At 38.6% G+C, this 13,458-nt stretch overlaps 1 protein-coding gene across 3 annotated transcripts in view; it reads left to right on the forward strand.

The window, feature by feature from the left end:
* Positions 1-13,458, forward strand: part of LOC127571791 (very long-chain specific acyl-CoA dehydrogenase, mitochondrial-like) — a 69,217-nt gene that overhangs the window by 19,230 nt on the left and 36,529 nt on the right. For all 3 annotated transcript variants that reach the window (XM_052018498.1, XM_052018497.1, XM_052018499.1), the window contains 5 exons: positions 4,952-5,016; positions 5,649-5,783; positions 8,024-8,168; positions 9,246-9,369; positions 9,931-10,056. In XM_052018498.1, coding sequence (XP_051874458.1) covers positions 4,952-5,016; positions 5,649-5,783; positions 8,024-8,168; positions 9,246-9,369; positions 9,931-10,056 — 595 coding nt within the window. The remainder of the gene's footprint in view (positions 1-4,951; positions 5,017-5,648; positions 5,784-8,023; positions 8,169-9,245; positions 9,370-9,930; positions 10,057-13,458) is intronic.

The raw sequence follows: 13,458 nt of genomic DNA on the forward strand, positions 1-13,458 counted from the left end.
CCACATTTGGACTATTGTGAGCAGTTTTGGGTCCCATATCTAAGGAAGGATGTGCTGGAATTGGAGAAGGTCCAGAAAAGTTTACAAGAATGATTCTGGGAATGAAGGCTTAACATATGAGGAATGTTTGATGGCTCTGGGCCTGTACTCACTGGAGTTTGGAAGGATGAGGGGAATCTCATTGAAATCTACGGAATATGGAAAGACCTGGATAGAGTGGACATGGAGAGGGTGTTTCCTGTAGTGGGAGAGTCTAGGACTAGAAGGCACAGCCTCATAATAGAAGGATGTCCCTTTAGAACAGAGATGAGGAGGAATTTCTTTAGCCAGATGGTGGTGAGTCTGTGGAATTCATTGCCACAGATGGCTGTGGAGGCCAAGTCATTGGGTATATTTAAAGCGGAGGTTGATCGCTCCTTGATTAGTAAGGGTGTCAAAGGTTATGGGCAGAAGGCAGGAGAATGGGGTTGAGAGGGAAAAATAAATCAGCCATGATCGAATGGTGGAGCAGACACGAAGGGGCAAATGGCCTAATTCTGCTCCTATGTCTTGTGGTCTTATTTCTATTCACTTTCTCACTCGTATTCCATTTGTTTGGTAACTTCAGGCTGATTGAGGTTGTGAACCAACGATATGAGAATCATAAATGCAAACTTATGATCTGTATGGAAGACACTATTTCATGTATCACTTTGATTTTTGAAGAATATAGCATATTTTTCATGACCACCAATTATGGTGCAGAACATATTCTACGCACTGTGATTCAGCAGACAGGAGACAAGTAAAATGCTCCTGTCAGCATGTTTGCTGTGCAAATAAAAGATTAATGGTTGTAGATTTCACAGGCACTATTACATTGCACCATAAGAATTCCAAGTGTTGTGCTTGTTCCCAAATGTGCAAGGTCACAGTGATGATGTGTCTTGCAAAATACCAAAAGCCAAGCCTACTCATGAACATGGTGTTACTCTGATTAAGGATGTCATATTCCAAAAAACATGAGATAAAAATGCATACGATCTTGGATATCAGAAATTTAAAATTTATGTTCAGTTTCACAATAATTACAATTCCATCAAAGAAATTCATGGTATAGTGCCCAGAAATGAACCAACATTTGCACACAACAAACTACTTATCAACATTTTTTTTTACCCCAAAATCTCATATCTTGCTCTCAGGAGATTTTTGTTTTACTCCCTTGTACACTGTATAAATTACGTAACTCCTTGATTTTCCACCAGCCAAGCTGTATTATTGAGGAGGTCTTTGCAAATTTCCTACTGAATAGTTTAGGAAGCAGAGATTGAGGATCAATCAACTCATACTTCTTAGGCTGCTTAAACCACATGGCTCCAGCAAACTTGCATTTCGTCTGTAAGATGTCAAAGACAGAAAATGCTGGAAGTACTCAGCAGATTAGGCACCACCTGATGAGAGAACCAGGATTAAAATTTCAAGTCTACTTGAACATTAACTCTGCTAAGTCATTGAATGTGATGCACGCTGAGACTTTCTGCCAAGTTCTAAGATGGGATATTTGTTGAAACCTTTTGGTAGAGACACAAGAGACTGCAGATGCTGGAATTTGGAGCAAAAACAAAATGCTGGAGGAACTCAGCAGGTCAGACAGCATCTGTGGAGGGAAATGTTTCGGGTCAAGACCCTTGGTAGCTTCTTATTCCTTTGTAGTTTATCATCTAATAATCGCTGATCTGTTGCTCTCTAATGTGACTAAAATGGAAATTTTCTCTGCATGGTTTTGATTGTAATGCATAGTTTTCAAATCCATATTATATTAAATAAATGTTATGTGCATGTCACAGTGAATTCAAAACAATTTTATTTGTATTCTGTAAATAAAAAACATAAACAATATGATTATGCCTTTTCCCAAATTACATATGTATTGGAGCATGGGCACAACCAGCTGTAGCAGAAGCACTGAACTCCAGGCAGTGGAGTAATCTTCCCATGTTAATTTTTAAACCTGAATTCTGATGAACTTTGATCAACGTTGCATGTTCAAAGAGTTAAAGAGCAATGTTATATCTAATCCCCTGAACATTTGTGCAACAGATTTGATAGGAGGTGATCCAACAGTTTCTCAAGCCAATTCAAATACAGGCGTCTTTTAGATTGGGAACCAAGGAAGTAAACAATTCAAACAAACAAATTTCTAATTATTCTCCACATGAAATTTTCCATTATTTGATGGACCAATTGCGCCACTATATGTTGATGTACAAAATAATATTAACAGTGGGGTCACTTTTTTCATTTTAAAAGTTGATTACCAATTAAATAAGCAAACATTTTAAAACAAAATATAGGAATGAGAAGGAGAACTAAACTCTTTGGGAAATATGGTACGTGTGTCTGATTTCTTTTCATTTTTCTTTTGAAATGACAGCATCTGTCAATCCAAAACTAATCAGGTGTAAAAATGTTACTTAACAGAACACTATTATTTTCCACGTCCATATCTGAAAGGATGACTCCCGGATTTTCTGAAGACTTCTTTGACTGTGGTCTATGATATTGAATAAACATTACTGCTACCTCTGGGTTTATTTCACTTTTCTGAGACTCTTAGAAACATAGAAAAACTACAGCACAATTCAGGCCCTTCGGCCCACAAAGCTGTGCCGATAGACTCTTGTCTATGCTTTCACCAGAGTTAGACTCTATTTCTCCAGTTCTCTACACATCAACCTCCATCCTCTATCCTATTTCAACACAAACTCACTCAAAGCTCAACCACTCATTTCTATCGCACTAAATTTTGCTAGCTTCACACCCCAATCTTAATCGATTTACTCTTTTCTCTTTTATTCTCTGACTTTGAAGATTCTTATTCCCATTTTCACCCCACACCAGCCTTGCCCTGCTTGACTTCTGTAACCTACTGTGTCCTTTATACTCTGTATGTCTATGCATTTCCCTACCTTTCAAGTACTTCTTGTAGAACCTCAGCTTCCTTGGTCCCATTATTTGAAACTTCCTCCAAGATATTATTTCCCCTTTCAAAACGGTGAGAACGCCCTTCTTTGTAATCAAATCTTCTGTTGCATATATGGCTGTTTATTGTTTCCCCTTAGATAGCTGAACCGTTTGCCATTAAATCTGTTATATAATTAGAAATTACTGTTGCAGATATTACTGCAATCAATCAATCAATCAATCTTCTTCAATTGGATCCACTGGAGTGTTTGCATGTTCCATTCTGAAAGAATACAACATGGGCTGTGGGCCAAAGTTGGAAATGTGTTGGAGCCCGTGTGCTCTTCCTGAAGGCATTGTGCTAGTTACGCATATACCTGCCCAAAAGGGCAAAATCCAAGCAATCACCAGGCATTGGTGGTCTCACCCTACCTGAGATATTCCCTTTTGCTTTCTCCCTCTCTGCCCCATACTATCTGCATCTTGAATCTTCAGCCTGAAATGTTAACCCTGTTGCTCTTTCCACAGACACTGCCTGACCTGCTGAGAATTTCTAGCATTTCGAGTTTTTAATCACCAGGCAGTCAAGTTCAAAACTTTTTAAGAAACTCCAAGTAGCTAATACATCCTTATATTTATAATAATTCCTCCAAGTTACTTATTATGTAGATGCTGCATTATTATCCTTTCCATTGCATCATGAAGTGAAGTAAAAGGCAATTGCCATTTAGCCTTACACCATGATTAATCCAGACAGGTTAATGTCACAGGAGACAATAAATTCCTTAAACAATTATGAATTTCCAGAATAATAGCAATGGTTTTGGAGTCTATAGCATTCAGCTGAAATTTTGTTCATATTTTGCTTAATATCTTGTCCTGAATAATTGTATAATTTATTGTATTGTGCATTTTCCAAATTCTGATCCTGGTTATTGTGTAATTTTAAAACAGTGGAGAATGAAATTTCAGATGTATTTCTGTTATGAATATCCCGTGGCATAATTTCAGATCCAATAAGTCAGTACTATCCCACATTTTAGTCTGCCTTTCTGCTACCATGGCTGTCAACAACAAATGTCGCTTGTATTTGCAAAGCACTTCACAAAGATATAATAATAATAACGTGAAAAAACGACATGTTTTTAGGTGATCAAAAGCAGGGTGGGTTTAATAACCATCCTACAAGTGTAAAGTGTTGGAGTTTAGAGAGAGAATTTGGATCGTGTGATTAGACATGTTGTTTAATGGTGAGGCAAATGAAGGGAGGATAAACCTCAAACCAGCAGCTGAAGAATGGAAAGTCAATGGATGGAAAACTAGCCAGGAAAGCATTGGATTAGTCCTGGCTGGAGGCAATGAAGGTATTGCTGAGGGATTCATCAGTAGAGAAGCCAAAGTAAAGACTGGGGTTGCTGATGGGGAAGTTGGTGATTTTTGTGACAGAGAAAGAATAGCTTTAGAGACATACCTTTGGGTTCAATGGGATCTCAAGATTATGCACACTCACAGTGAACCTGAAACAGTAACTAGGAAGAGAGATGGAATCATTGGTAAGATGACCTATTTTTCATGAAAGCTTGGAAGTAGGTGGTGGGTGAACATGTGACTAGCTGAAGAAAATTGTGGCTCAACCAAGACTAAAGGTCTGATGACCCAGATGCTGTGGGGCTGGACTGAATGGATCAAGAGAGGCAGCAAACTGAGCAGGAATTATCAGCTTATCTGTGGTAATGACACCAAGGATAAGCACAGAGAAGAGAAGGGGGAAGTGTAAAAAAAATATATTCCCAAAGCCCCCAAAGAAAGTGAACGGATTGATAGGAAACTATTTCTGATGATGCTTCATTCATCATCAGAAATTTAATAGAGGAAAATAATAAATCCTCTGGCCTGATTTTAAATGTAAAGTTAAATCTGCACTATGAATTTTTGTATAATTGTGTAATTTTCTTTATTTGAGAATTCAAATCAAAAATTAATTGTGTGTTGTTCATTTATGCAGTTCTCAACAGTGAGCAGTTGCAGTTTCTCCAGGAGTTGGTGGACCCAGTCTCCAAGTTCTTTTTGGCAAGTAACACAATGCTGATTTTCTTTTTTCCCATTATTATTGTAACCGTGACTTGTGCTTGTTTCTAATCACTTAAGTACTGAGTAATTAGGCTGATTAATTATACCAGAACGTTCATTTAACTGCCCTCTAGTATCATAAGGTGTCGGAAAAATATTTGACTTTGCTGTTTTTTACATTCTCATCGACCGTTGAGTAGCTGAGCCGTATGTACTTTATTCGATTCCAGTTCTGGTCTCAGTCAATATGACAGCTGATTTCTGTACCACTGGGCTAGGATGGTGAAGTTCTTCTGTGGGTTCTATTCTTAACCTTGCTTTGAAATGTACAACTGTTAATGGTCTACAAAAGGAAGGTTGGCTCAGCAGTTAAGATCCAGCCAACACTCACTGCCCAGGCTCGCTGACCATAGACCATAAGATATAGGAGCAGAACTAGGCCATTCATCCCATCGAGTCTGCTATGCCATTCAATCATGGCCAATTTTTTTTCTCAACCCCATTCTCCTGCCTTCTTCCCGTAATCCTTAACCCCTTTACCAACCAAGCGAAAAGAGAAAATAACTGTGAAACACAGAACAGATGATTTCACTGCTGTGATGTTGAGTTTTAATTGCTATGTTTCATTCTAGGAGGTCAATGATGCTGGTGAGAATGATAGACTGGGGGAGGTGGAGAATAAGACCTTGGCAGGACTGAAGGAAATGGGAGCTTTTGGGCTGCAAGTTCCTGTAGAACACGGTGGACTGGGACTCAGCAACACTCAGGTAGTAAATGTTTGAGTACAGGTACTTGATGTTGCTGTTTGTGCAGAGCAATGTTTGTTCTGTTGTGGCTATCAAGCTGGTTACAGTAGTTGACATTGCATTTAACTGAGAACTGATGCAGTTGTACAAAAAACTCACTAGTAAACTATATCAATGGTCCTCTTCAGTTAATGTTTTGTCTGCCTCTATAATCTTCCTCAGATCTTCTCCTTTTTGTGTTTGTGCTCCAAACTGTGTCTATCTTTATGTCTTTTTTTCAGGGTGTGGTAATTTTTGAGGTAGTGTGCTCCTTCTGCTGCTTGTGCAAGGCCTCTGTGTGTTCCTGATCCATGACCTTGAGGTTCTCAATCTCATCCAGGATGCTCATTCTCCACTTGGTGTGGTCATGATTAATTCTATACAGCATATCTGCGGTTCAGTTGCAGAGGGACATGTTAGCAAGACCCCTGTTAGCCTAGGATCCAAGCTGGAAACTTACCCCTTCCTTAATTCCTGCACATGCACATCCCCATGTTCTCTTCCCTTATTTTATGATCCAAATTCTAGTTCCTTACTGCTTTCTTGTTTTGCTATTGTTTTGTCATTTGTTTGTGATAGTAGGACCTCAGTTCCAAGATTGTGAGATGCCACACATGATAAGAATCGCTGGAATATCTTCTCTTGTTCAATCATTTAAGGTTAAGCTATTTCTACAATTTAACTCTTCTCTTACCTAAACTAGCATATGTTCAATATTTCTAGGGTAGGGACATGTTTGGCACAGCTTTGTGGGCCGAAGGGCCTGAGTTGTGCTGTAGTTTTTCTATGTTCTATTATCAATATGTACATATTTTGGTTAAATATTCCAATTTATTCAATGCAAAGGATAGGAAAAGTATGGATAACAGCCTGATTATCATTGTCTGTAATCTATTTCATATAGAGAAATGTCATATTTCCTTACGACATAGAGGGAGGCCATTTCAGCTCAACAAGTCTGTGCTGATTCTCCCAGCAATCCCAGTCCCTCACTAATTTTCCCTGTAATCTACTCTCCTCACATTCCCATCAACTCCCTCAGATTCCACCAACCACCCACACTAGGGACAATTTACAGTAGCCAATTAATCTACCAGCCAACATGCCTTTGGAATGTAGGACGAAACTGGAGCACCTGGAGGAAACCCACAGGCCACAGAGAGAACATACAAACTCCACACAGACAGCGCCGGAGGTTAGGATTGAACCTGTGACGCTGGAACTGTGGGGTAGCAGCTCCACTAGCGGTGCCTTTACGCAATCCCATGTCAGTCACTTTTGAGGAAAGGCATATTTAAAAAATAAAACAAAATTGACCTTGCAGCTGGGGTTACCTTCTTTTACAATGCATCAATATCTACTTCATCAGCACTGTGTTCCTTTCTGATCCAGCTCCAAATTCCTCTCCTAGAGACCATTTCTGGACACCCATCCCTTCCATCCCAAACCACCCCCTATAGAAATGCCCTCTTCCCATGATCTCATTCAGTCTGAGACCCCTCGCCTTTCATTGATCTCAAATGTGCCACTATAACTCAGCAGAGCTTGGATTGCTGAAAGGGGAAGCTGCCTACCGATGCACAGGCTGGGAGATTTAGTTCCTATGAGTGGCAAGGGATTGGCAAGGGACTGAATCACGGACAGATGGGATGTTGGAGGATTGGTGGCTTGGTGATTGCTAAAGGGACTCCATTTATCTTGCCACTTTCTGACCATAACTTCTGGTCTGCGGTCCATGGGTTGGGTTATCCGCCTATCATCAGCTTCTATAGTAGAAAAAGAAATACTCAGTAGATAAATTCTGAAGAAAGGACCAAGGCCTGAAATGTTACCTCTGTTTTCCTTTTCACAGCCACTTCCTCTCTTGTTGAGCAGTTCCTGAATTTTCTGTTTTATTTCAGATTTCCAGCATTTACTGTATTTTACTTTTGAATGATCTACTTTTGTTTGATTCATGTACATATTTTAGTGAAATAAAAGGGTAGAAGTTCATTCTTGATCACTTGTGCTAAACACACACACACATATATATAGCTACGGCTCATTATTAGTTTGCTTCTAAAAATTGATTCCAATGCCAAGGAATTTTGGAAACTCAGTAGAAAATGTATTTGCATGTTCAGTGCTCATGATCAAAGCTGAATTTCTACTCCTATGTGCTTACTTAATTTTATATTTTTCTTGTTTTATCAAGATTCATTTCTGAATTCTTTCTCTTACAGTATGCTCGACTGGTGGAGATTGTTGGCCTTCATGACCTTGGAGTGGGTATAACTCTTGGAGCTCATCAATCCATTGGCTTCAAAGGAATCCTATTGTTTGGCACTGATAAACAGAAAGAGAAGTATTTGCCCGATCTTGCATCAGGTGGGTTGGAATAATTTCATTTGGAATACCAAGGGAGTGTGTGATATCTATTTACATTTAGAAAAGATATTCATTTTATCTCCTCTTGTTTATTGATATAAATAAGTTGGTGTAAGAACAAACCCTTTCTTCTCATGAATATTAAAAAGGTAGATGTCAACACATATTCTGAAAGGTGCAGAATTCATTGGTTTCATCCATTGTTTGGTTCTTGCAATTTAGGTATTAAATTTAACCCTTGAAAACATTATTAGCAGAGAGATTTAGGCATTTCAGTAATATTCTTTGAAGAACTAAAGCTTGAGAACAAAGATATCTACAGTTATATATTTATAAATATTTTATTTCACTCTGGGATCTGACTTTACAGATAAATCCTGATTCAGTGCTGAGTTAGTTGGTCTCACTTAGGTTGATATAATTTTGCTACAATGGTGTGGGTTACCTAAGTGAAGGAAGAGGAGGAAGCAATCTGTTGGTAAAGCAAGACAGCTTCCTCTACTCTTCAATTCACTGCTTTCTCTCCTCCCTTTATCACCGGTGCTGGGAATTCAGATTGCACAAAGTTCATTGTCCTCATCATATTCTCTGGCAACCACAGTGTTGAAAGTGAAGCAAATGCACAGAACGGAAAAACTGTGTCTGCTTCTCCCCCTTTCCATGTGATCACATTTTTACATTTCCTAAATTGGTCATCCCATGATTTTTCTCTGCAAAATATTGGTTGTTTGTTATGTGAGAGTTTGGACATCAGTTATACCTGCCTACAAATATTTGGGTACATTGATTTTGTGGCTGTCAAATGTATGGTAGTGGGAACAGCTGGTGGCCGATACCCTTAGGGTCATTGCGTACTAGTGACGAAGGTTAATTTCTCACCTTTTGACTTTAGCACCATTTGGGGTCCTAGAGCTCCTTGATCTGGATTACTTTCCCAAAACTCATGTCATTTGGAGACATCATCTAGATAAGTCTCAATCTTAGACACAACCTAGATGTGGAACAATATGTCTAACTCACTAACTGTTTTATTTTCACCACCGCAGCATTTTAATGTTTTTGACTGTCCATTTGTAGGTAAGACAATTGCTGCCTTCTGCCTCACTGAGACAGCTAGTGGATCTGATGCAGCCTCAATAAAGACGACTGCTGTGAAGAAGGGCAAGAACTATATTCTAAATGGAAGCAAACTCTGGATTAGGTGAGAGACAACAGTCTTATCACTACCAGTATTAATGTTACATGATTGCTGTTTCTTGAGGTTATCACATGGGGTAGATGATAATAAGTGCTGGGAAGAGGAGCAAGTGCCAAGTGAATACAGATGCTTCAGTTATGGTACCCTCTTCTTTCAAATATGTAGCTGACCTATGCCTTGTTCTGCTGTTGAAACCTCATTATGAATCTTTAAGACTGTCATTAAACCTTTAGGCATATTTACTGGCACTAGAGTTGGAGTAGGGGTGATTCTATTTAATCTTCGTGGGGGAATCTCTCTGGGAGCTTGTATTGCTCTCCTAATAAGCCCTGACTGGCATCAGCAGAAGTAGTGCCCCACAACAACTCTACTGCAATGAGGAAATTAAATCTTGTGGAATGAGTGTAAAATTCGACTCATCTTGTGTTGGAATCTTTTTGTCTGCTTGTCTAATGATATAGGGTCCTTAACAAAGGGTTAAGCTGGTGGGGATATTTTTGGGCAGAAATAATTACTCTGGGACTGAATATTCTCTTTCACTATTTATATCTGAATTCCTTTTAGTAATGGTGGTATGGCAGAGATCTTCACTGTGTTTGCGAAAACTCCTGTTAAAAATGAACACACTGGAAAAACAAAGGACAAGATTACAGCATTCATTGTTGAAAGAAAATTTGGAGGAGTTACTCAGTTAAGTGAAAATTTATTTTAGGAATTTTTGTATCTGTTGAGAACTTTGTTAATATTTCTTTGATAGAAGGTATACTGTTTTCCTCCATTATAAAATCGGCCTGGTTTATTGTCATAGATGATCACTAATTCCTGGTCTCTAATATATTTGCCTATTGACGCCATTTTCCTTCTGAACTTCTTTCTAACTTATGCCAAAGACAGCAATTGACTTTGACATCAATAATATACGATTGTGACATACTGGACTCTAATGTGGCAACTTGGCCCTTGAAACAGGCATATCCTTAGCTTATTTGCAGTCACATCTTATTTGCTAGTTTGTACAGTTTGAAGTTTATTGGTCAGGAATTTAGGAAAGGTTGCGCCATGTGCATTTGCCTCATATATAAGGACTCCTTGATCAGAAATAGCAAATTATTGACAGTGTATATGTAGTGGTCAAATCATTATGCACTTGATTTTTCAACAGTTAATAAATACATTGTTAAAACCTACTGCGCAAAACCATAAAGTACAGAATATATACCTTATCACAATATATGTTGCTGTCTTCCTTACAAGTAACTATGGGCTGAAAAAATAAAGAGTGAAGCAAGTTTGAGTGGGATACAGACATCACCATGAAAATATGGAGAAGATAGAATTGGGAACAATGTTTGGCTATAAAATTTTTGAATAAATTTCATATGCAACTTTTTCCCAATTTCAGGACGTCCAGGGTGCAACCCGTAGGCACTTATGATCTTGAGTCCTAGTAATCTGGCACTTGAAACACATTCCTATCCCATCTGTAGTCATTTCTTATTTGCTAATTTGTACAGTTTAAATTTTATTGGTCAGGAGTCTTGAAAAGGTTATTTCATGTGAATATGCCTCATCTCTAAATAAATTAAGAATATCAAAATCTGAAAATGTTAGCAGTTTCAGGGAAAGCAAATTAACAGGAAGATGGATTTAGCCATTAAACACCTGCTGAGGCACTTTGATATACCTTTGAGCATCTTGGAAACAAAAGCTCAAAAATTCATCTGCCTCGCACTTGTGTGGGAACTAGAGGAGCTAGTTTGGATCCAGTAAAGGTCATGCAAATTGTTATATGAATCACGTTACTCACTGTGTTGGGGAAGGCAGTAATAATGCTTGTGAAGCTCTGACAAGCTGAAAGCAGACAGATAAGGACGTCAGCCGATGTGCCATACACACTTGATGCCAAGTTTGCCAATTTGGATCTCAGTAATTGAGCTAACCCCATGAATTCACAAGAACAGAATGCTACCAATGTTTAATAGCAGGAAGGACCCACCATTTGCATCCACTTGCTCTATTTAAACTGATAATTAATTACCTACAGGTTTATTGTTAATTATTTGGGAAGTCTTAAAGTAAGGCCTTGTGGCCATTTGTGAAGTTGACCAGGAGTGGCCTGGTAGAAGGAGGACTTGTGGTTTTAACTTAAGGCTACAGCAGAACCTTAAGCCAAAAATGACAGATGTTGAAAATTTGAAATAAAAAACAGAAAATGCTAGAAATAAGCAGCAGGTCAGGTAGTATTTGTAAAGAAAGAAACAAAACTAACTTTTCAGACCAGTAACATTTCATCAGACGATCCACCTTCATTAAATATTGGAAGGCATCTACTTGAAAGTGCATTTCCAGCATTTTTTATGCTGCCCAGTAGAAGCCATTTTTGTGATAAAGCAACTGAAGAGAGGACAAACAGTGCAAGCAACACGCTGGATTAGGGAGGTGTAGGAGGGGGAGAGGTTTCCTCTAAAGGGGGCCATATCCTTCACGGATCTTTAGAGAGCAACAACTACTGCACGAGGAAACTTTGAACATTTTGTGGGACTTGCATCAATGTCCTTTTCACAGTAATCTTAGCAGCTGCCTCCTCTCACTTTGTTTTAGTGGGTCTGAAAGCCCCCTTCCCTGCATATACAGGATCTTTCTCCTCCTCTCAATGATTTTGACCAAGACCTACAGTCCTGTGTCAGAAAATCTGGGTCAGGCTCATGTTCTGTTACCCTGTCTAGTAAGTTGCAAAGATCTTGCAATGACTTCCTGCACCAGTTCTTCCCCAGTGCACGACCCTTTTAAAAGTCAGCTTGTGTAATATTGGATTCTAGTAAAGGAAAGGTTCATGTTATACTAACCTTCAACTACATATCTTAAGACTGGATAGATTTAGGGTTATACTATTTACTAAGTGTGTCATTGGCATTTTGTGGTACTTCATAGGTCTTTGATTTTATTATATTGATGCCTATCCTGTAACATTTTAGTGGTGTTCACATTATGTCTGGATTGAACAATAATTGTTAGATATTTAAACAGTTACTGCTAATGATTTGCACTGAAATTTATAACTTTCCATTTTGACCAATGTATATGTAGTGGAATTGTATCAAATAAAATGTTTTGATAGTCTAGAAAATTAATACATTTATTCAGTCTGCAAGCATTTCCTTGACTTGTTGGTCAGCCACCTTAATTTTCTTTAAGCTCCAGGAACAACATCAAATCTTTGACTTGGCATATTCTAGCCTTGCAGATTCAACAACGACTTCCATTCCATTCAGACCTGAAATGCTGACTCTACTTAGCTCCTGATGCCAATAATCGTTCTGTTTTTCATTAAGCCAGTTCTTCCAGCCTTTCTATCCCTCTGGTATTTTGCTCCCTCCCTTCTTTCTCTGTCTCTTGCACTGACTTAAAACTTGTTGCAACTATAACTTTGTCCATTTCTGATGAAAGATCATAAAGCTGCAATGCTAACTCTACCCTGGGGTCCCCTTAGGTACTAAATGGTTGAACACGTCTGTTTTTCTTAATGTTACATGTTAGTTAATTTTAGAGTTGCTGAAGTCTCATTAATATGTAGAGTAATGAAATTGGTTTAATAGCAAGAAAAATTGGTGAGCTGAATTGGATAGCACAAGGATTAAGTTGTACAATTACCTTGCGTCCATTTTATCCCTTGTAGACAAAATTTATTCAGCTCGGTATCATGCTTTCTCTACTCAGTTGGTGCTAACTGAGCTGTAACTGCAAAAAAAAATGACGGATACTTGGATATTGGGCAGGGTATGTTCATATACCAACTGTTCATGGAAGCTTTTATACTTGTGATATATCATGGAATTCACATAGTATGATATGTGCAGTCAGTGGCACCTTGAAACATGAGATAGCTCATAATCCTTGTGAATCCACATGCTTATACTGCGGTATGCCAGGAAAGTAGGAGATGAATTTCACTCTCCTGGATTTCGGAATGTCTATGACCTCTCTAACACACGCTGCAAAATGTTCAGGATATCCTATACTCTGGGCTGGCGAGAACAAGAGGCATCGACATCAATGGCCACTGTGATGTTAATAACTGATTGCAATATGGTC

This window comes from Pristis pectinata, chromosome 6 (assembly GCF_009764475.1).
Source record: "Pristis pectinata isolate sPriPec2 chromosome 6, sPriPec2.1.pri, whole genome shotgun sequence".
Lineage (NCBI taxonomy): Eukaryota > Metazoa > Chordata > Chondrichthyes > Rhinopristiformes > Pristidae > Pristis > Pristis pectinata.